The following is a 25,028-nucleotide window of genomic DNA, read 5'->3' as shown; positions in this document are numbered from 1 at the left end:
CCTCTAGCTCAGGGCTGGGGGACACGGCACAAGGAGTGACCTTATCTATCCTTCTGAGTCCTCTCATTTCTGCATACTGGGGATGGCCTTGTCCACCAAAAGACCAATTATATAACAATTCTCTGTGGTTCTCAAAGTGTGGCCCAGGGACCCCAGGGGGTTACCAAGGCCCTTCCAGAGAATATGCAAGGCCAAATTATTTTTATAATAATACTAAAACTGCATTTCCCTTTTTCACTCTCATTCCTTGATGAGTGAGCTTTGAATGTTCCAGGTTACATGGCATACATCAAAACAGATGGAATGCAAAAGCATAGATGAGATCCACCTCTTGTCCTGTAAGCCAGATATTAAAGAGATTTGCAAAAATGTAAAACAATGCCTTTCTTTTAATTTTTTTTTTTGGTCACGGAAAATAGTTATTCTTCATTGAAAAAATATTAAAATGATATGGGCTTATGACTGTTTTTAATATATTTAATAAATATTATATTTCAAATTTCTCAACATTAATTTCTATAATGGTAAAATCAATAGATATTTATACTAAATATTAATCTATATACTAAAGCTCTTTTATATCCTCAATAATTTTTAAGAGTACAAAGGGATCCTGGGACCAAAAGGTTTGATCTGGCACTTAAGAATGTTACATAGCCTTATATACCTCTTCACTGGTGAGTTGGGAGCTTCTAATCAATTTTATCTACTACATCTCTTATCCTGTTTATCCTAGACCCCCACAAGATTGTTTCTACTGAAACATTGCTATTGTCACTCTTCTAATCAAATTGGCCCCTTGACAAAAACAAACAACAAAAAAGCTTCCCTTGTGCTAGGAGTGTAAAGTCCTAACACTGAAGAACTTCAGATCTCTCCCTTTACCGTCTTCTTCGCATTTGCCTTCAGTGGAACTTTGCATGCTCCATGACCCCTGCCTAGAATTCTGATAGACCTGCTCTCAAAGTACCCTACTCCTATCTGTCCTACATTTGGTTCCAAACTCCTCTGCTTCATACTGCTACACTCTCCAGACTTGCACACAAAGTATTTATTTGTTTAGCACTTATCCTGTGCTTCTTTGTATTACCATCTGTTCATGAAAATAGGTATCTCTTTAAGGAGAGCATGAAGATCTAGAGAGGATGGATGTGTTCCATTTATACCTCCCTAAACTATCAACAAGGCTTCAGACACATAAGATGTTTAATTTATAACAACAGCTAATTTGACAGATCAAAGAAAGGGGGTGGATGAAAGAAGATTAGAAACAAGTGCAAAGTGTCTGAGCATAATTCTGAGAAATACAAACTGATAACCTCAGAGTCACTTACCAGGACCTCTGAAGAGCCAAACTGTCCAGTCACAATGTCTCTGCTCATTCTATGAAACATTCCTGGAATCAGCTCAGTGTGGCCAATATGAAAAATAAATAAATCCTAACATCAATATTTCCAAGTTGTCCTAAAAATTATAACTGTGGACTGTAGAAAGAATCCAAATCAAATGAGGAGAAAAAAAAATCTGAAAATTCAGATATTAGTAGGAATAAAAACTTTATTTCCTTCTACTCAGATGATACATGGGTTAAATTTTAACAGACTATTTCTTTTATGCTATGTTTTAATTAATTTTTTTGTATCAGATAAAGGAATTGCTGGTTTCCCTTGAGTTAAATGAGACACCTAGTTGATTAAAGTAATTTAGAAGGTTTATGCTCACATAAATTAATTGTTTAAAAGTTGAAGTTATTCACTCATTCAACAAATATTTTGCCATAGGCTAGACACTATGCTAGCTACAGGAATAGAGAACATGACTGTGCTAAGCCCAGTCTCTAACCTCACAGATCTCACAGACTATGTATGGCAGGGTTCAGATACACACCTAAATAATCACAGTATAACCTGGTAAGTGCTAGGTAGGATCCATGAATGTGAAGAAGAAAGGATAATTACCCACCCTAAAGTAAAGGGGTTGTCAAAGGTTTCCTGGGGAAAACATATCTAGGATGAGATGTGAAGTAAAAAGAAGAGATATGGTTGGAGAAATACGGAGATAGGGGTAGATACTGCAGGGCCTTAAATATCAGGTAAGGAGTTTAGATTGTTCTCTAACAGCAATAAGAAGCCATCTGAGGATGGAGAAATGATGAGATTTGCATATTTGAGATAAAAGTCTGGCAGTGGTGTGGAGGCTCGAGAGGGACATGGAGAAAGACAGGACACAGGGGACAGCAGCAAGAACATAGCAGACAGTCCCTGAGCATTTACAGCATGCCAGGCACAAGATAGAATGGCAAGATACAATATCTAATTTCATCTACACAACAATCCCATAAAGTAGATAAAATTATCCTCCTTACATGAAAGGGCACACTGGAGTTTAGCGAGACTAACTGAGAAATATGTAGAAGTCACTGTGTCATGACTTACGTGCATCTGATCTGGGAAGGAGAGAGAGAGAAGAGGTGAGAATAACATCAAGTATTTCAGCTTAGTCAACACGTGGTGATGCTGATCACTGACATTGGCTAAACATAAGGATTTGCCAGAACATTCTGACAGAAAAGGGTGGAGGTGGAGAGTTTCATTTGGGATGGGTTTAGACCTACTGAACTAAGGAGGGAGAGAGTTAGACATCAATCAGCAGCAGGATGTGCAAGGCTGAACCTCAAAGAGAAATCTGAACCAAGCCACCCTCCTTGGGAAGCATCTACAGTAGATAACTGCAGCCAGAGTGGCTGAAATAGTACAGAGTGTATAGAGTCCAAAAAAGCATTTGACATAAAACCCTAAGGAACAACCAATATGTAAAAAGTAAGCTATGCACACAGAAACTGAAAAGAAGGAGCCAGAGAAGTAAGAAAAATAAAGGCATAATTGCAGGCAAGGAAAGGGTGTGTTTCAAGTAGGATGTGTTCCACACCATCAAACTTAACAGAGGTAAGGCCTGAGAAGTGCCCATTGCATTGAGCAATAAAGTGGTTCTGGGTGATGTCCTGTGGAGTCATTTCAAGAAAGTTCTGGGGACAGAGCCAGACCACAAGGTGTGGTGGAGTGACAGGAAGGTGAAGAAATCAGACAGGAATTCATACATTTGCACGGCTCAGTTATACATGTAAAGTGATACACGAACTCCCTGGGGTATTCAGGGAGTCACGGCAGAGGCCTCACTACGGCAGCATTTGCCTAAAACCAGCAAAGTGGAGGAGAACTGAGGATTCAAAATTGGAACATCTGTCCTTCCAGACAAATTTGGATACTTGATGTCTTTTGTCCAATGATTTATTTGTGCCTCAGTTTCTAAGGAAACTGATATGCCCTGATTTTCTCACAATACTGTTTTGAGTATCAAATGCCAATAATCAGGAAGTAATGTGGTAAAGTGAAAGCTTATGGAGGAATTCACAGCAGGATTTGGAGCTAGTCCTGACTATTGCAGAGACAGCTTGGACAGGGAAAAATAATAATCATCATTTTTTTCTTGTTTTACTGAAACAAGAGAAATATCAGTAGAGAACACTTTCCTTCATCAAATGATGGTACAGATCCCAGTAGCTTAAAGAAACTAGCATCAGTTTTGTATGAGCTCTTGGATGACATATGAGGTACTTGGCATTTTGAAAAATAAACCAGACCCTGTGTGGGATGATCCTCATCAGCATGAGCAGCAACAGTGGGAAAAGCATCAGTTTTGAAGTCCAGTGACCCTGGAGTGGAATCCTCACTCTGCTACTTCTGAGCTGTGACTTTGAGTTGGGTATTCAACCTAGCATAGATGGGGTTTCCTCGTGGGAATACCTGGAGTACATACCCAAGGAGATGAGGTGAATTGGTGGGATGGTGTGTAAGAAAGCACGAGCACAATGCCTGCCAACGGCAAGTGCTTGGTAAAATGTCAGCTCCGTTCTTCTTAGGACAGGACCTGCTTCCTCTGCTAGAGGCGAAGCCCAACCAGAACATCTACATAAATGGCATTCATCCCAAGATTAGGGACAGGGCCAATGTCTAGCTTTTCTCCTTAGTACATGTAGGTGCAACAAAAAGAATATATCTAAAGCAGCAAATCTCACCCCTGCTTCTAAAGAAAACTGTAGAGTATCATGATTGATATACAAACTCAAATTATCTGATCTGTCAATTACACGTATCCCTAAACAAAAGGCTCTGTGTGTTTTCTAGCACATGTGCTCAATATTTGTATAAAGTATTTACATAAATATTTATATAAGGGATCTATTATACAGCTCAGTATGGTCTACTGATTGTACTGCTCCCCTTCATCTGAAGTTTGCACTTTCTATTTCCTTGTCCTTGAAGAGCTGCATTTCTCTCTCATAGATCTCAGTGAGACCAAAGCAGCTCCTGTTCTCTTACCTGCTTTCAAACTAACAAGATCAGCTGTAATGGGGTGGGGTTGGGGGAGCCTGGACTCTTCCAGCTTGCAAAACTCACACAGAGGTCCTGCAGTAAATCTAAATTTAAAATCATAATTATATCAATTTCTAGAAGTCTAATAGGGACTTCCAACCATTCACATTTCAGTAGTAATGTAAATTTTGGACAAAAATAGAAAGACAGAGTCAGCTCCTAAATAGAGCCTCAGAATTCCTCTGGAAGAAAGGGAATGTTCATAATGTCAATGCATATGGAAATACTCCAATTATTTCATTAGTCTCTACACCTAAGGTTTACATTTTCAGGAATTTACTATTAGTGTTTGATGAAAGGGAAGCAGAGGCAAATGGTTAAAAGCCCTTTCTAAAGTGAGAGTCGCCAATGGAAATTAACATTGTAATCAAAATCACTGCACTGACATATTTCTTATTGAACATATTATTTCATTAATCTATCTTTTTATAGCAGTGCTTTTACTGCGTAAATTGATCAACCTAATGTGCTCAGGCTCCAATGAAGACACTTTTGTTAAGAATAGTATAGTTTTATCAAGTCACACAGTATTATAATGATAATAACTATATATTGAGCATATAATTTGGGCCAGGAATGATGCTAAGTATTTTATATGCATTGTCTTATTTGTTATTTATTATTTATTATTTGAAGCAATAAAGGTAATGGAAAATATATTTTACTTGTTTGAGTTACTACATGTAATACACCAAATACATAAGTGCCTAAAATGGAGTAAGTACTCAGTAAATGCTATCGTTCTTATTTTTTACTTCAAACAACCATCCTTTTCTCAAACCAACCATGAGAAAATTTCATGTTTTCAATGCACAGATATAAAAACTAAGGATTAAGGAGGTTAATCTTGCCTGTGATTCCCCAGCTAATAAGTGATAGAATAAGAATTTCGGCCCAGGTATGTTTGACTCCAGAGGCCAAACTGTTAACCATTACGTTGTATTCTCTACTATAGTCAGAGATCTAAGAAGCTCACCAAATAAATCAATGACAACTCTGCATTATTTTGTAGTAGGTTCACAGAACTAAAGCCTTAGAGGCCTGATCGGTGCTCACTTGTATTTTTTTCTCTAACCATTCAGTTAGTTATAAAAAAAAGTCAAGGTATTAAATATTTGGACTTGGAAGGCCTAATACTACTTTTCAGGTTAACACCTTTGACCTACATTCACAGATTTTTGTTTTTGTTCTCCTTAAACATCAGGCCAAGAGAAACAACAAACGATCTTTGGAAGGAGGCAGAAACCAGATTAAACAAGGCTCCATTCTGAAGATTTTCCATGCTTCCAAATCCCATAATCACAAAGGTAATTCAATGATAGTTGTTTCATTTCTTTTAAAAATACATCTCAAGACTCAGAGAACCCATCTGGCTCCAGAAATAGACAACTGGGAATAGTATGAGAATAAATTAATTAATTTCAGTTACAAACAAGAGTTGACTTGTTATCAGGAATTGGAAATGAGAAAGCTCTGAAAACTACATAGTTTCTTAGGTTGCCAAGAGTTCAGTATTTTTTTTAATTCTATTTTTTTTAATAAATTGCAATTTAATAAATTGCATTGTAAATTATCCTAATATTAACTGTTTCCACTTAGTAATACAGACAGTCCCTGGGGAAATGACACTCCAAGTATAAGTAACTTTCAAATTCTTATTACAACCCCATTAAGCTGCCTTCAGTGAGGGATTACTTTTCTTTTCCAAGGGGAATGTCAATCCTTCTCAACTTCAGGCCTTATTTGCTATTCCTATTATATATTTCTACTGTTCTCACCTAACCCCTACAATCACCAAAAGAAATTGATAACACAGAGGATTCAACTGTAAACTAAATTTTTTTTAAACCCTTAAACTACAGTTTTGGTTGAAAAGCAACAGGTTTTTACAATGGGGAAATGAAGTCCCTGCCCTCAACATCCCCAAGATGGGCACCTTCAGGCAAAAGGAATATGGTGTGAACCACAGTAAGTATAAGAACTACAAATCTGCCACCCAGCTACTCCAGACATCGCTGAGAGGAGTAAAGCTCTAATCCAAGCCAGGAAAACCATTTACCTCTCCCCTCTCCTGGTCACTGTGAGAGCTCAAACTCCACCCAGCAGCAATGACTTGCCAATGGTTAGAGTAAGCAATTCTGTCAAGGGACTCTGCTCACCTACTCTCCCTCTTTGGTTCAACTCATTCCCCAGTGCCTCTGCACAAACCACTTTCTTCAATGCAGTCACTTCATAGTAGTGGGACAGGCTTTACACTCTAATCGATCAGAAGAGAGAGTGCATTCATTGGCAGATCCTTACAGAGTAAAAATGAAAACAAGACTGAACATTTTCATACTAGACATAGGTGTTTCTCCTATATCCAAAGCCTATCCCTAGAAGAAAAAACGAGTTGATTAATATGCCTATCTCTGGGAAAACTTTTGGAACTCAGAATTAAGAAAACTGTTAGTGCCAAAAAGTTTTCTCCAAAAAAAATTCATCATTCTCTATAAAAAAGAAGTCACAGAACCCACAGGAAAATCCATCCTGTGAGTAACGTACAGACACAGTTGGTACAAGCAGATGCTCAATGAATATTTAAAAAAAAAAACAGATAAATAAAGTTCTCCAAAAGGAGAATGACCCAATATGCAATTCCTCCTTGAGGCATTTTCCAAAAGGGTCCCTCACTCTTCTGACCTGGTAGAACATGCTATTGACAGTATCCACCTGAGAATCACATACTCTCTTGTGATATTTTAACAGTAATTTCTTGCAGTAATTACTTAGCTGTTACAATGTTGCCTGGCATACTTTTCACAAGCTTCCATCTTATTTCTTAATTAGATGATAAGCTTTCTGAGGATCCATCATCCTCTTTGTAGTTTCCGTAGTATTAGCACTGTTCCCTTCAGGTGACTAAGCACTGCAGTTAGATAAGCAAAGATGATTAGTGACATCTACCCATGGTTCAAAAACCTGAAATACAAGTTGCACTGGTTAGAGAAAGTATGATTTTCTGGACTATAATCCAAAAACCCACAATGGCATTATGTTTAGGACTGTCTGAGGCTCTACCACTTACTTCATCACACTGGTTGAATTATCTCACCTCTGCACCACATTTTTCTCATGTGCAAAATGAGGGTGATAATGGTACCTTTATCATAGGGTTATTGTATGAAATGTGGTAATATAAATAAATTGCTTAAAAGAGTTATGGCACACAGTAGAAGACCAATAAATCCTAGATATAATTATTTATGTTTTGTCCTAATGGGTCCAATGTGAACTCCCAGTGTAGTGGGTAAAGATGCCAGTTTGGAGATTAGATAGGGAAAGAATGAAGGGTGCTTTCCCATATGGATCCCAATCATATCTGGTATGAAGGCAAACTAACCTGTTGACAGAGTCAAATGAATCAAGAGTGTCCCTCATTTTCCCCAAACCTCTTGGAAACAATGATAATACTGTACACAGTCAACTTAAATGAGAGTGATATAATAGATTAGAATAGGTCCATTGTCTTGAAAGAAAAGCAACAAGAGACCTAAGTGAAACCTCACCCTCTAACCTGCCCTTCTGTTCCACCCTCCCAGTTTCTCACCTGACAAGCAGGCTGGAAGACATTCCTGGAAAATTTGCCCTCACCATTTCTCAGAGCCTAAAGGCTAAAATACAAAATGCTCTTTCTTTTCTCTGTCCACAGTCGGTGCTTCCCAGAACCTCCCTCCTCTAATGCACCATCACCCCTACCCCAGGAAAAAGTACAATACGTGACAACAAGCTCTGCATACAACAGGTGTGTAATGAGCACACGCACACAGCTTCTGTTGCTACACACCGCTAGCCTGGCCATCCATTGAAATAAGCCAAGAGTTACATCACTGCCTCTCCCTTTGGCATCCCTGGGCAAGAAGCTTATGAAGGAAAAGATATAGCCACAGTTAAACGACCACTACAGGCAAAATAGTGAAGCTGAAAATATTTACTTTGGGGGTTTTTTCTACCTACTCTTCAGCCAGCCCTTCCAGAAGGAGCAGAGCTTATACGCTACCTCCAGACAGTCTCCAGGTTTAAGCAATCATTACATGTAGCTCATGCAAACCACTGCAGTCTCCTCCTCAGCTCCCATCTTGACCCTCTGCAACAGTCTACATTCATGCTGATAAATGTTCTGAAAACACAAGTCTGACCCCTGGCCACTTTTAATTATAATTCTTTAACCAGACATATCACACTACTGTGCATTACAGTATAAACCTCCCCCTATAAACTGCAAAGTCATGTGAGAACCAGAATTATCTTACTCATATTCAACTGTCTTCACTCACTTCACTCAAAAATTATATAATGAATAGAATTTTTGTCCAAGCAGTACACTAGGCCCGAGAGAGATGAGTCAGGTAATTCTCTTCAATTTCTTTAAAATTGTGGGGTGGAGGTGCAGCTATATAAACTGAAAATTATAATACATATAAAATTATTTACATATTATAATTGTACCAGTTAATATAGGATCACATAGAAGGGGCTCCTACCAACTCTTGAGCAGATCAAGAAAGGCTTCTCAGAAGAAGCAATGCCTTCTGAGGCATAAGCAGGTGTGTATGGAGAATCAGGAACTTCAGGCAGGCCATTAAGAGTGGAGAAGTGGCAAAGGATAAGGCTTGAGAAATATACAGGGACTAAATCAAAAAAGGGCTTAAGCCACACGGAAGTGTTTGAAGTTTATCTTGAAGGAATTTAAGTGTCTTAATAAGACGAGTGATGTGATCAGATTTGCACTTCAAACTGAGAAAATTAATTATAGTAGTCATTCAAAATATTTGTTGAACACAAAGCATCATTAGCATAATAAAAAATATTTTAGAAATTCAGTAAGAGAGAGATCGGCGTGTCAGTGCTGGCAGTAATGATGCCCCAGAAAGATTTATGGAGGAGCAAAGCTGGGCTTTTATAAATGTGGGCTTTTGATAGGCCAATTCATGGAGAATGACTTTTAAGTGGGAAACAGGAAGAGTGCATAGAAGACAATGAGCTAAGAAGTGATTGAACAAAAGTACAAGGGGAATTCATAGAAGAGTGAATAGTTTAGTGGGCACTAGGATTGAAGAGGTGGGTTGACATCTCGAGGTCCAACCGTGAGGTGCAGGTCAAGATTTAGATTAAACCAGTCAAGAGACAATTCATGGAGGACTTCTGAAAGAAGAGAGACAGATTCTAAGTATTGCTTTAGGAAGACTGAGTGCCAATGGCAAGAGGCTTAAAAACAAGATTCAGGCAACCAGGCAATAGGAACGTGAAAGGGAAAGAAAGAGTCGGTGATGTGCTGCATGACACATATCAAATGACAAAAGGAGGAGAGACAAAATTGTAACGTTAGTGATGGTGTGGAACAAAGGGTGCCTCATCGCCAGCCTGCCACACCCACTTTAAGCTCCAGGACCCCCACTAATCCTCCCTGGGAGACGGCCTTATTTGAATGGAGGCATTTCCTGCAGCTTTAGTGTGATAGTTTGGAGAATGAGAATCTTCCTTTTTATCAACCTGTTTAATCAGTGTCCACATAAGAACTTGGAGGTTAAGTGTTTTGAAGAGGAAATGAAAAGAACATTTGGAGAAGGAGAAAGGAACATATACACAAACAAAAGGTTGCACTGAGGCCCTTCGTGAATCCCCTGTCAATCACATGAGGATTCATTCAGCAGCAGCTGCCTTGTGTATTCTAGCGAACTCCCTGAGATAGGTAAGACTGACACCTAGTCCTGGGCCCCAAGACCCTGCTTGCTGAAAGAGCTCCCTCTTCTCACCGATTGGGTGCCCTCTTCTACCTGCTTTTTTATGCCCTCAGTCACCATAAGAAGCAAAATAATAAATTCGATTGTTCTAATGCGTCCAGTTTCAACTCATGTCACTGTGGTCTCCCAAAGCAACAAGTTGATTTAGTACTTAGAAATCCTGACACAACAATAGAAAGCCTTCCAAAACTGCCTTACAGACCCCCTGAGTATAATTGTCTACACCTGAGAAAGGCTGACCTTTTAGAAAATATCACAGCCCTCATCTAAAGGAACAATGTCATTTGTAAACAGATCTCATAGAAGAGTCAATAAATCCCTGGCCCATAAAAAGAAATTATATTTCTCAGCCTTTTTCAAAGTCAGAAAATCAAGCTTCCCACAATGGGCCCATACAATATTTATTCTCCTTTATTACAGGTAAGGAAACGGAAGTTGACTGCTTCAAGGTAGGGAGATACAGTGGTCCTAAATTCTGCTGCAAACGGGATGGTTTCCTGCTGAAGCAGATATGAACACCAGCAAATTAAGATTCTTGTAGAACGGCATTCCATTTGTCATCATTTAACTGAGGAAGATTGTTTTCATTTGGACTTTTTAAAACATCAAACAGATGTTTGTTAGACCTGATCGTGATAAATTTTCCTTGGCTTCCCTTTGTTTCCAAAGTAATGGGCTTCTTCCTGTCTCTTTTTGATGCCCACTGAGGCCATAAGGGTAGTTAAATAGACAAACAGGACAATGAGAAACAACGTGTTAAAACACATATAATTTACCTATTGATGAATCCTACTTACTCATAAACTGGGAATCATATCGCTAATAAACTTAACCAATTTAAACTTAACCAATTTTCCTAAATATAATTTAGGCATACTTTCCAGTGTCTTTGTCAAGGAATGGTTGTGGGTCTTTTGTCCCTTTATAATTCATCAACACCTCCAGACACTGCACGATAAGGAGATAATTTAAGTCAAAACAACATGTACACTACAGATAGGCAGCTGCAAGTCAAGTCCCCAGGCTTCTTTCCAAGCAAATGACTGCCCAGCTCCTACCTAGAAACACTTCAGTCAACTCAGCCGTTTCTCTTCAATGAAGAGACCGCAACTACACAGAAAATACTTAGGAAGCTGTTTGCTTTCTTTATTTTCAAATTATCACTATAAAACGGGGACACTTCGCTTTGTTCAACATACCATTTTCAGACATTAAACCAAATGTAATACCATGCCAGAACTGGAACTACAGATTTGTTCTAAGACCAAAGAACATTCATAGGCAGACCACAAAATCCTTCCAGATCTAAGGGAGATCACCCTTTGATTCCCCATGGTATTAGGAAGTTCTTCTTCTCGAGTATTGGGTCTACTAATTGAGCTAAGATATTTCTAACAAAAAGAAAGCCAACCTATTCATAATGTTATTAGTAAGGAATTTAAAGTTCCCCTAACTTAAAGGTCTGATATATTGGGAAATGCTAAATGTCCAAGAGCTGAGTATGGTATGCAGCATTTCCCAAACATGTTAGACCACAACACAAACTAGTATCTCTTAGAAGCGACGAACAACATGGAAAATACTGCATACTGCCCTTGGCCATCCGTTCCAGTTGTCACTGGAACAAGAACAGAAGGAAAAAAAATCTAAGATGCTGAGTTAACTGAGTTTAAAAAAGTGGGAAGGAGTTTTGGGGGTGATGTTGAATGCACTTTAGGCACTTTGCCTACTTCACAACTTTAAGAAATAAACCTAGAATATTTATTACGGAAATAACTAGGAATCTGTAATATCACCCTTTTTGAAATTTCCTAACAGGTATGATCTTAATTGCTCCTTAGTTTACAGCTGTCCTTAAAACAAACCTAGGAATTACCAAATACCTAGATAATATGGTATATGTGTACTGAGAACTCTATTTTCTTTGAGTATTAGAATGAAGTACCTGAGGACAAACTAAGCCTCTGAACCCAGTTCCGCCACCAACTGTACGTGTGGTCTTAGTCCCAAGGCCGCCTGGGTCTCCGCATCTCTGTACTTTTGGCCTTGGGCTCTAAGGATCTTAATGCAGTGTACAAAGGAAGGACAGAACTACCTTGTATCTCGTTAGCAGTTGTTACCCACCAAGCAACTATTAATGAGGGTGGCCCGTGAATCGCTCTCTTAGCTGGGGAGATTTAGGGCGCCATTGCTATCTAAACAGCATCTCTTAAGGTGTTTCCTGCCCTTGACTACTCATAAACTCTTCCATAAAATCTTCTGAGCACAACCGTCTGACCTCTCAGCTCATCAGGCGGAAAACTGCAATTCCTGGCTCCCTCAACAACAACGACCCTTCAACGACGGCCAAGCGACCTGGTCTAGTGAAAATCAAGGGCCACCAATCGTTACCACCTCATACTTGAAAAGCGTAAAAGAATTCTCTCTTCTGCACTTCTCCCAAAGAAATAGCGTTCGCATACAAATGGAAGACTAGGGACACCACAGCCTGGAAGCGCCTCCCGGGGCCCGCGCCCTACCTGGTTGAAGTGTAACTGCCCGGGCTCCGGGGCGCCCTCCACGGGGGCGGCTCCCAGCCGCTCCAGCAAACGCCCGAGCTGCGTCGCCGACAGGCTCCGATTCGTGCCGAACAGTCTCAGCACATCCTCCCCGAAGGCGAGCACGGGACCCGCCGCCGCCTCTCCGTAGCCGGCGGCCGCCAGCAGCAGAAGCGCGGCCACCGCCCAGCCGGGGGCCATCCTGGTCGGCGCTACCCCTCGAGGGCCGGACCCGGGCTGGGGCGCACAGGCACGCGCTGGGCGCACGGGTCAGGCGTGCGCGCCGGTCAGAGTCGGCGGGGGCGCAAAGTGCCCCCGGTCCGCCGCCGCCTTGGAGAGCGCAGCAGCCCGCGACCTGCGGGGCATTGAAGTGGCGGTGCGGCCGGGGGAGGGGACGACAGGCAGCGCGGGCCCCCGGGCCTCCTGAAGAGCCTGAGATAAAGAGGACAAAGGGGGACAGAGATAAAGGCCCCGGGCCACCCGCCGGCCAGCCCCAGGAGCGCCGCGTGGCCGGGGCCCTCAAACGCCCGGCCGGGCATGGGGCCAACAGCCCCGGAGTCGGGTTTGCAAACGTCCCAGGGTTTGCGCACTGTGTGGTGACACCCGCTGCTCCCGGATATAAAGCCCCATGCCACGCCACTGCTTCGGAAGAACTAAAACCACCTCCTCTTCCTGTCTTTCTGTCTAATTCCTCACAGCGAACTTCGAAGTGAGACGCGCAGACCCCACGGAGGAGCAGGAAAGGGCCGCTTCGGAGCCCTGCGCTTTGCGCGTCTACACGGGACCCTCCCTCTCCCAGATCTCCTCTCTGGGCTCGGCACGCTAATAGAAAGTACTCGCTAGCCTGCTCCTCTCTCACCTCGCCCGTCTGACTGTTTCTGTCTCTTTGCGTCTCTGTGTGTGTGTCCACGTGAGTCTCTGAGTCTCTGTCTCTGTCTCTCGTCACTACCTCTGACAAGTCCGCTGTGAGACTCCGGGAGCTGGCCCTGCGCCCTTTACAGACAGGAGGAGGAGGCTCCTGTCCCCGCCTCCGCAGCACGTGGTGACACGCACACCCCAGCCTGAAGTCCCGCGCGCGGCCGCACCGGGGCGCAGTGCGCCGGCCTCTCCTCGGGTCGGCGGGGCTCCCTCCCGGCCTCAGCCCTGCGGGTTACCCGAGTGCCACCCCTGTCGGTGTCCCTAGCCTCCTCTCCGGTCTCGGTGGTCTCTTTGTTACCTTGATGAAACCAGCTTCCTGGAATAGAGTCTGGAGCCCTTGGCATTGTCTAAGAAATTAGGAGAAACTGCTTTTTTGTCTTCTAAAACTGAGGGGAGAAAAAGGAAACCAAATCTGTAGCGAGGTGGCGGGCTAACTGAGCCAGCACGGACCAAGCCGGCCCTTCCTGACGCCGCTCAGGATATCCGCAGATCAGAGTGAATGTTTGTTTGTTCAGATGAGGGTTCGAGAAAAGCTGACTGAGGTGTGACATCAACAAGCTTGTGCAAAGTGTGGTGTTTGGGGGCAAAGGTTGTGTCTGGTGGATATAATTGTCCAGAGACAAAATGAAACCATGATTCTCTGTTACATAGCTAGGGACCGTAAGAATTCAAAGGGCTGTTCTTGCCTTTCATAGGAAGAGTGCACAGCCTCCCAAAACAGCACATTTTAAAAGAGACACTAAGTCTAGACAAGGGTAAATAGGTGGGGAAGGAGAAAGAATGTCAATCTCCCGTGAGGAACTTAATGTAACCATGAAAGGCAGACTGGCAGAGAAAATTCCAGAAGAACGAGGACCTGTGGACCGAACTGAAGGGCAGTCCTATGGAGAGGAATTAACTGTATTCTGCCTTATTATAAAGGGGCAGAAGGCAGCAGTAACAAGGCAAAGTTATCCAGAAGAGGGTTTCTGCAGAATATAAGGCACAGCTGCTTTGGGAGGCAGTGATTTCCCCATGATTGGAAGTGATTCAAACCCAACAGTATGTGGTGGAAGGGTTCCTGCCTTGGAGGGAGATCTTGATGATGAGTCCCTTCCAATAATGAAGTCTGCATATTCGTTAATTTACAGAATTACATTGGAGGAAAACAGGCAAATATTTCATCCAAGGGCCAAAAGTAAGTTCATTTCACAGTTAAGGTCTTAAATTACATAGCAGATGGGACTCTTAAAGATTTTTATTGGGTTCTTAAATGTAGTTTGTTGCCTGTTTTCCTTGTGGCCTCAGTGACACAAGCTGATTCTTAAAAATTAATGAACTCTCTAGATGGTTCACCACCAAAGTACTACTAAGATAATGCTTTAGGGCCCAAAATATGGAATTTCATCAGCTTCAACTTTACTGAAGAAAAGGACTTCGAATTTAAAATGCAGGGTATAACGTATACACTACAAATTCTTTCAGAAATTTACCTTAAAATCACATACTACAGCATTTTATTAAAAATAAAAATAATTATAATAATAAAGGGAGAAATGTGGGATCAACATATAAATCAAGTACAAAAATCAAACGAATATTCATATTTGACCTGATTGTTTATAGGTCATAATGCATGATCAAAACTGAAAGTTTCTGTGATGAATGCCCTTGTACTGTTCACCATGTAAGAATTTATTCACTATGTAAGAATTCGTTCACCATGTAAGAACTTGTTCGTTATGCTTCAGAAGATTGGAGACTGACGAGAATTAGACTTGAGATGGATTAATGATTGTACATTGAGCATTGACCCCCCCTATACTGAATTTTATTGTTGTTAACAACCATTTGATCAATAAATATGAGAGATGCCCTCTCAAAAAATAAAAAAAAAATCACATACTAAATGAAGGGAGCATTCCAAGAACACTAGCCAGAATGTTGAAAGATGTAGTTTCTGTTTCTGGCTATGGGAAAGTTATTTGACCTAACCAGTATTCAATTCCCTCATCTATGAAACAAGAAAATTGGGATAGAGCAAGTATTCATCCTAGTGCTTTTATCTCAAAATGTTCAATTTAGAAGTTATCTAACAAAACAGGAAACACCTGGGAAGACAAAAGTTCAATTCTCTAATGAAAATGACATTTAGCATCAAATCTTACTTTTTCTAATGGTGTCAAATTTTTCTAAGTCTAAATCTTTTGTTATATTGCAAATAAGGAGCAAACTGGCATCTTTTACACTTTCTCACACATTCATTTCCCAATAAGCAAATCTAAGACACAGCATGTCCCTTTGCCATCTTCCCCTTCCCTTCTCTTACTCTCCCTCCCAGTCCTAAAGCCATTACGTGGAGCACAGCACAATAAATAGTACCTGTGTAGAGGGCAGTCATAGTGGCCCAAAGAGGGGTATTGAAGCCTGAACAAAGGAAAAAGGGTATCCAAGTACAAGGGAAATTTAGTGTGGGCCATCAGAGCCCAAGCAGGGTGACAAAGGTGTCCACACTGGAGAGGGAACATGGAAAGCCAAAGGATGCATCCCTAAAGGGTAAGAGTATGTGCATACACCCTAGTGCAAAATGTCAGTGCAAGTATAGTGAGGGAAGCCTCCTTCCCAGCACTGTTCACCAGAGCCCAGACTGGAAGAGGAGGGTATCCATGCAAAGCAGTGGCCTGGTGTGAGGGTGTCAGAGCCAGAGCAAGTGTTGGTCGGCACCTGTGTGGGTCAGGGGAAAGAAAGAGGCAGTCGAGTGTGAGTGCAGGGTCAGAGCCTGGTGGGTGAGGGATGCACCCATGTTTGATGGTGGCCTCATACACAATGCTGGAGACGAACAAGGGTAAGGAGGGAGCCCCCACCAAACAGTAGCATAAGGTAAGGTACCACAGTGTGTGCAGTGAGGAGAGTGGCCTGATGTGGGGTGTGTGACAGTGTGATCTGTAGTAAGAAATATAGATTTAGTCTTCACCTCCTGTTTCTGGCACAAATTTTCCAAAGCCCTTGGAGTGTCCTAACTAGTGTGAGATTTTTGAGGATGCCTCTTGCCCTGTTCATGAGGTGACTTCTGGGCACCTGGGGTCTGGTTGCCAGGAAAACCAACCAGCCACTAAAGGGTTGGAACTTTCACTACTGCTCCCCTGACTTCTGGGGAGAAAAGAGAGGCTGGAGGTTGAATCAATCGCCAATGGCCAACGATTTAGCCAACCCCGTCTATGTAAAAATCCAAAAGGGCTGGGTTCAGAGAGCTTCCAGGTTGGTAAACACGTAGAGATTTGTGGAGAGTGGCATGTTTGGAGAGGACACAAAAGTTCCATGCCCTTTCTCCACACCTTTTCCTATGCATCTCTTATATCAGGCTATTCTGGAGTTACATCCTTTTGCAGTAAACTGGGGGTCTCACAAGCAAAATGTTTCTCTTCAGTTCCATGAGTCATTAGAACCTCCTGTCATTCAGAAGCAAGGTGACAGACAACTGGACTTTGTGGCTGGCATTTGATGGACTTGTAGGGCAGGGGACTTCACCTGTGGAACCTGACACCATCTCCAGGTAGATAGTGTCAGAATTGGAATGAATTGTAGGACACCCAGCTGGTCTCTCAGAATTGCTTGGAAGAGGTGGGAATCACCCCCACCCCATATGGAAATTTGTATGGAGAATTATAGTGAGACAGGGACCATGGGTATAGTCAGAGTAGGTGAGGGCCTCCGGAAAAAAACAAGGCAGGATATTTACAGTCAAAGCAATGTAACAATGTAAAGTCCCTTATCGAAACTCTGTTCAGCATTATGCAAAGTCAAGGTCACACTAATTCTCTAGGGTAAAGATACCAGACTAGGAATATAGACATCTTCAGTGAGATTAGTTAAAAGTCAAAAGGCCGGGAGCAACTTTGCCTGGAATGTTTGAGTGTTCCACAAGGGTGTCTCAGCATAACCCGTGACTTCACTGTAAACAGCCCTAGCAAACAGACAATAACCCAGCCCACCTTGAGGGCAGGGCAGGTGGTACAAGTCCACACCCTAAGCCCTTTATCAGTTCCTAAAAATCCTGAACTGCCTATAAAACCCCTAGACAACGCATCACCTGGGGCTCTCTTGTCCCCTCCTGGCATGAGCCAGGAGCTCTGTCTTCTCACTGTATCTCTCAATAAAAGCCTCTGCTCTCGCTCTCCTACCTTGACTGTTTGCTAAGTTCATTCTTCGACTCCACAACCAAGAATCCTGGCATCAATAGGGTGTCAGAACCCAAGGAGGAGAAGGAGGGAATCGGAGGGGGAAGGAGATGGCAGCAGAAATAGATGATTATTTATATATAAAGGGATTCATTAAATAAGTAAATATTTTAAAGTTAATAGTAGCCGATTTTCTCACTGTCAGAGAAGGAAGTTGCCAATATGGAGAGGGAGAAGAATAGATTTTATGTTACTTTTAAGAAACTTGTAGTTAAAGTTCAACAGAAGTGAAAAGGTTGCTATAATGGAGATTTTAAAGGTTGCACTGGAGAGAGCAGCACGTATCATCTGTAGAAGATGCTGAGCAAATAGTTGACAGAGCAGGTGACCCTTGAGTTTGAAAGATAAGTAAGTACAAGTTTGACAGAAAGAAAGATGAGCATGGAAGCACATTTCAGAGTGAAGAAATGCAAAATGAAAAGACCTAAAAGAACCAGGAGAACTACAAGGAGGTCTTTGGAACTGGAGAGGCAGGAGCAGAGAGGCAGGATGAGATAAATCAGGAAACATCTCCAGATATCTTCATCTAGTGATAATCCAGAAGTTTTGTTAGGCAGAAAGACAGATATGAGTAGGATGAAAAGAGGGTGGGGCCCACCAAGAACTCTGGGAGTTAATCAGATAATGCCAAAGAGCCAGAAAGGACTCACAGAGTTAAGGCCCTTTGCAATGTGAGTCCATTCCACAGGCTCTGAGTCTGGGCTGACCTTGAGACTTACTCTACCTAATGTAGGTGAGATAGAGCAGAGACATGGGACAAGCATTATGATTAATTTCCCTAAAAATGCCAAGATATGAGTAGCCTGATGAGAACAGGAGGGACTTACCTTAAGGCTAAGATCCCATTTTAAAAACCAGGGAGTTACGAGGTAAAATTCCGTACATATTCTTTGGTAATCAGACAAAAACCACCCTATCTTAAGGCAGGCAAGCAGTTTTTACTGACATGTTCCCAGGGCTTGAGGGAAACCACTATCTTGGAGAAGAACAGGAAGTTTATCCTACAGAATTATCTAGAGACTGACTGTAAATAGTGACGTAATGTCTCTCACCAGAGAGAGACATCATGAGACCACAAGTCAAGCCTATGCCCCACCCCCACCCTTTGCCCCATTCCTGAAAGCCTTAAAAGACAGAATCCTAAGCCCTTAAGTCCACCTCCTCTCTGAGTTTTGCCCACACTCCCCTTTTTGGAGTGTGTATTTTTAAAAGACTTCTTACTGCTCAATTTACTACAATTTGTCTCTGTTCTTTTCCAGGGGTGTCTTTGTCACTTTGCTATTTCATTCTGAGGGTAAAATTGCAATATTTCTAGAATCTCTCACCTGGCTTTAGTGCCTATCAATAGGTGTTTCCAAGGGGTGGAGAGAGGTAGTCCTTCTCCATATCAATAGGTATTTCAAGAGGTGGAGAGAAGTGGTCCAACTACATATCAGTAGGTAATTATAAGGGCAAGCGAGGGCATATCTGGACTGGAGAGGTTGGGTGGGGTCTCTTCTGTGCAGCCTGGTCAAGAGAGACATGGGACAACTGCTTATAAGAAATAAATCAGTTTCTCCCACTTTATTTTTCCCTTTGACTGATTTCTGTTTCAAAGGTATTTTGCCCCCAAGATTTTCCCCCAGAGTTATATCTGGCAGTAGTTGGCAGGACCTCTGAACCCGAAATCTGTCTACCTATGGGCAGGCTGTGTCTAGAGATGGTGGGGAGATGCCTGTAATAACCCCTGTGAATGGTGGGAACACCCCAGTGGCTGCAGAGGGCACAGCTTCACTTGGGAGCCCCCTATCTGTGAGGTTTCCAATTGGGGAGCCCATACTGGGGAATTGGTCTAGGGTAAAGCATTTCCTAGAGAGGTGGGACCTTCCCCAGAACTGGGGAAGGGTAGAGACACTGGAAGCTGTGGAATTAGCCTTCTGTGAGATAGAAGACTGCTTAGAGGCCCTGAGTGGTCATGTAGCAGCTGGGATTGCAGGATCTCTATTCTCGAGATAGTGGAAAGTGTTATTGAGGAGAGAGAGAGGATTACTGAGGAGAGAGAGAGAGACTTCCGCAAGAGAGAGACACATTTCAGCATTATTCGGAGGATCTGGGCGATGACCTACAGGATGTCCTTAAGAAAGAGAGACAGTTATTGAGAAGACAGGTCACGCTACTGGAAGATACATTAACAGTGAGGGAGGAGGCAGCTGGAGAATCCACGTTGCAGGAGGCCTTGGGGGAGGAGGAGAAAAGAGTGGTGCCTTCAGACCCGAGATAGTAGAAGAGATACCGGGAGAGAATAAGGGAGTGTGGCCAAGAGCTGATCTGTTGCCAAGACCACCACCCAAGGCACCAGTCTCTCCTGTATTAAAGGGCAACCCAGTTGTAATTAAGAAAGTGAAAACACAACAACTGCAGACTCCTCAGGGGGAGGAGCCACGCCCTCCACAACCTGGGGAGCCACCCCCTCCCCAGGTTGTGGAGCGCTCCATGATCTGCCCCTATACCCAGGATGAGCTGGTGGACTTGAGCATCCAGTTTGGGCAGAAGCCATTGGAACCTTCGCCTGCATGGTTTCTGCATCTCTGGGATATGGGGATGGAAAACATTGTTATGTCCGGTTCTGAAATGGGTAGACTGGCTTCCCTGATGACTCACCCTTCCCTCTGGCAGTGGTTACTAAGTGCCTGACACACTTCAGGGAATTAGGCACTTCTGGATTGGCTGACAGCAACCATCAGGGCAGTTTGGCCTAATCAGGGTGATTTACCATACTTACCCATTAGCTGGAAAATGTAGGCAGAGCTCCAGCAGGTGTTACAGGAGCTAGGCATGAAAAATATCATCTATAATATGGATGGAAGATGGAGAGGGGACGAGCAGCCAATGGGCTGAGTTGTGTGTGAGCAGTATGGCTTATGATCACCCAGGAGCCCTCCCCTATAGTTGTTTGTACTGACAGCTGAGCCATCTGTTGGGGCTTGACCATGTGGCTACTGACATGGTACCATGCCAACTGGACAGTTGGTCACCGGCCCCTTTGGGGGCAAGAATTGTGGCAAGATCTATGGGCCTCTGGTCAGACTAAGACAGTTACCGTATCATGTGACTGGTCATTTGCTCTTGGCCTCCCCAGGGAATGATGAAGCAGACACATTGGCCCAGGTGTGTTGGCTAGAAGGAAAGGCTGCCTCTGATGTAGCCCAATGGTTACATCAGTGTTTGTTGCACACAGGCAAAAGACAATGTGGTCTGTAGCCCATCAGTGGGTCTTGGTGTTGATCTTTGAAGAAGTCAGCAGAGCCTGGAAGGAGTGCCCTGTGTGCTCTAAGAGGGACTTACAGCAACAAGAAACAATAGTAAAGGGACTGATATCCCTTGTCAGGTGGCAGATAGACTATACTGGGCCACTGCCCATATCAGAAGGATATTGGTATGTGATGACCTGTGTGGACACAGCTACTGGCCTGTTGATTGCTTTTCCTGCACATCATGCATATCAGCAAACCACCAAGAGGGGCCTAGCACATCTCTTTGAAGCCTATGGCCAGCCGCAGGTGATTGAGAGTGATCAAGGCACCCACTTTACTGGAAACGCATTACAAGAATGGATGCAACAATTAAGAATAAAGTGAAAGGTTCATGTACCATAAAACCCTACTGGGGCAGGCATGATAGAGTACAATGGTTTGTTGAAATCTAACCTAAAGTCAGACACTAATAGTCTACAGGGCTGGTCAGTTCGTGTATGGACAGTGCTAAAGTTTTTGAATGAGAAGTCCCAAAAATGATTCTTGAGCCCTGTGGACATGCTAACACACATTTCTGCCTCTCCTATACAACTGTATGTGCAAACCAAAGAGGAATTGTTAAAGCCAGGATATGGCCAGCAGAGCAATGTCCTGCTGCTAGTCCCAGCTGCATTAAACCCTGGAGACCATGGTGAGTGGAGGTGGCCCTGGACATTTTAACACACGGACCAGCAATGGCTGGTCTTCTAGCACCTTCAGGAAAAGGCCTGGAAGCTGGCCTCCTGTGTGTTCCTGGAGTAACAGCAGAGTAGCCCCCAAAGATCACAATGGTGTACCCAAAACATCCAGGAGGTCAGAGCATCTTACAGGGAAGTTATGTTTTATGTTTACGGCCAGTATGTGTACCTCCCATAGCCCTATATATTGACCCATCTGTAACTCCCACAAGGAGGGGGTGAAAATCTGGTATTCTAGACCAGGACGAGATCCCATTCCTGCCACTGTCCTATCACAGGACTACTCTCTTGCATGCATCCTACCTGATGGACAAGATTTGCCTATGCTGGTGTCATAATAACATGTATCTTATCATCCTTAAGGTAATTTTCTTTTAAAGTCCTTGTGGCCTGGATACCCCCTGTGGCTGCAGCTGCCGCATGATGACTGCTCTGAACTCCCTACCTGTTCAGCTACTTGCTGCCTATGGAATGGGTGAGCTATGGCCTTAATCTGCATAGGACTTTGACCCTAGTTGAATCCTCTGACTTGAGGATTATCATGATTTTATTGCTGTTACTATTGTATGTTATTAGTCTGGTTACAGTGCTCCAGTTTTCTCAGCCAGGGCCATTGCAGAAGATGGGGATCTAGTATATTGTAAGGCGAGATTTCTGGAGGGATGGGCTGTGGATAAAATTGCAATATTTCAAGAATCTCTTGCCTGGCCTTAGTGCATCTCCACACCAATAGCTGTTTCCAAGGGGTGAAGTAGTTCATCTCTGTATTAACAGATAATTACAAGGGCGAGTGAGGGCATATCTGGACCAGAGAGGTTGGGTGGGGCCTCTTCTTCTGTAGCCAGGTGGGGAGAGATGCAGGATGACTGCTTGTAAGGAATAAATGGGTTTCTTCCACCTTATTTCTCACTTTGACTGATTTCAGTTTCAAAGATACTTTGTCCCTGGATTCCCCTTCCCCCAACCCGCCACCCCCACCAGAGTAACAAGGTTGCAAGTTCCCATCAATGTGCTTCCCTTCCGCTCTCTGCTTTATTCAAGTAAACCTGCCTTTGTCTACCTTGACTCTGGCCCATTCCTCCCTTACAGTGCATTCAAACAAAACTTTTGCTCTGCTTTACTACTGTGTCTCTGCCCTTCAATTCTTTATTGCGGCATAGTTAAAAACTGAAGAGAACCAACTCAATCCCCTAACAGCTTTATAATCATCTGCTGTAAAAATTTGATTTTAACCTCTTTTTTTCTTTATTATAATAAATAAGATCATTCCTTATTGTTACAAACTATTATTATATATTGTTATATATGCCACACATAAAATTCTCAAATAAGAGCAAGAAATTACTCTATCCATATCATATATGTTATTCAGCTCTCAATGCTACAGATTATGCAGGTAGCAATAAGGTTTCTGCAAGTTCTCTCTGAACTTAATTCCTAAGATATAAAATGAGGATTAAAATAATATCTGCGCAATCTACATCACTGAGTAATTGAAAATCAGATGTGATGAGGTGTGTGAAAACTCCTTTAAAACCATAAAACAGAATGTCAGTATTATTATAAGCTAAGATGGTAGAATAATGTGACCTGTATCAGCCTAGGGAACTGCCGTTGAGGAATGGACATGAACAATAGCCTAGCACAAAGACTACTATATGCCTAACAAAATTCTTGAGTTTTTTTCCCAGGAAATTAAAGCGCTAATCAGAAGTGGAAAGAACCTTAGATATCATCAAACCTAATCTGGTCATTTTTTGAGTAAGGTAAAGAAAGCTCAGGAGAGTTAAGTGAAATGGTAAAGGAACACATCTACACTGGAACACAGGCCCATATCTCTCATTCCATTTTACCACCACGAGTAAACACCAATGTTTTGAGAATAGTACTCATGTGACTTTAACTAGATTGAGTAAATAAAACTGGAAATTAGCCTATATTCTTCTTGTTCTTCTCCTTTTTCTTAAGTTGTTTTCTGATGGACCAGTATCTCCAGGCCTTTTCCTCCCTTTCAGCTCAACTCACCCAGCACAACCTCACCATGGCTTTTCTGTGCTTCATAATTCCATACAGTTTTAAACATATTCTTAGAATTTTTAGAAAATGTATGTGTACTGACATAGAAAGATGTTGAGTAAATTAACAAAATAATAAGAGCAGAGTATGTTGTAGAACAACGTAAACAACTGTGTGTGTGTCTGTGTGTCTGTGTGTGTATTTGCACTTACATTAACAAAGGCACCAAGCAATTCACAATGTTTTCCTCCTAAGGAATAGGCTTGGGGCTTCAAAGCGAAGAACATCACCTTTCTTTGGAGAGAAGAATGAGGAAACAGTATCTTTTTCTTTATATGCTTACTTCTGGTGTTTGAATTTTTCAAAAGGTTTGTCTTATTTTTAAGTTAAAGGAATAAAGGAACTATCAAAACTTAGATGGTGGTACAACTTTGGGTGGCCTCTAAACTGGGGAGTTAGAATCAGTGTGTCTCCATGAGAGCAGTGAGAATCCTGAGCAGCAGACGTGCAGATCCCACACCGTGTGGGCAGCAGGCTTCGTTACCACCAGAAGCTAACAAAAAAAGCATAGATGTATAAAAACAGCCCTGAAAGACATTCAACCCCTCTCACTCTGTGCACCCAGGATAGCCTGGGTCTTTTCTGGGGAAGAAGCTGGTAAACTGAACAACAGGTGTGAATAATTGGCCATGGAAGGGCCACTTCCCCTACCTCAACTCTCCCAATACCTGATGGTCAGAGCCCCAAAGCTTGAAAGAAATTGAGCTGCTGAGAAATAAAATCATGTGAGAACAATTAAGAGTTTTGTTTTCAAGATAAGAACTTAGTACAAAGGGTAGCCTTAGGCAAATTTATGGAATGAAACTATGACCAGAAACTCTTTTCAGCTCTGGGTTCTCAGACCCACACCCTCTTCCCTTGCCTTCCCTTCCTTAAAATCTTCTGATCCCTTTATTAAAATATAAGAGGTTAAGAACCAAAAAGTGTTAATTGACCAAGGCCTTATTTGCAATTTTTTTGGCAGATGGTATCACTGGTTTATTGAGTTCACAAAGCATTTTTAAGTTTAGAATTTAAATGAGATTCTTAGAAGTATAAAAGCAAACAGAGCAAGTGTTCTCTCTTCAGTGTATGCACTATTAGGAACTTAAATG

At 42.4% G+C, this 25,028-nt stretch overlaps 1 protein-coding gene across 2 annotated transcripts in view; it reads right to left on the bottom strand.

Annotated features, from left to right (window-relative positions):
• Window positions 1-13,768, bottom strand: part of SLC39A8 (solute carrier family 39 member 8) — a 77,756-nt gene extending 63,988 nt beyond the window's left edge. Inside the window, exons 1-2 of one of the 2 annotated variants that reach the window (XM_017651442.3) lie at window positions 13,613-13,768; window positions 12,736-13,185 (exon numbers count right to left, since the gene is read on the bottom strand). In XM_017651442.3, coding sequence (XP_017506931.2) covers window positions 12,736-12,954 — 219 coding nt within the window. In that variant the 5' untranslated portion in view covers window positions 12,955-13,185; window positions 13,613-13,768. Of the gene's footprint in view, window positions 1-12,735; window positions 13,186-13,416; window positions 13,592-13,612 lie in introns of those variants that run through there. The other variant, XM_037020121.2, reaches the window with a different exon arrangement.
• Window positions 13,769-25,028: the final 11,260 nt, after the last annotated feature.

The sequence above is a fragment of the Manis javanica genome, chromosome 5, assembly GCF_040802235.1.
Source record: "Manis javanica isolate MJ-LG chromosome 5, MJ_LKY, whole genome shotgun sequence".
NCBI lineage: Eukaryota > Metazoa > Chordata > Mammalia > Pholidota > Manidae > Manis > Manis javanica.
Note: the sequence above shows the minus strand (reverse complement) of the source record. Positions and strands in the feature narration are given on the sequence as shown.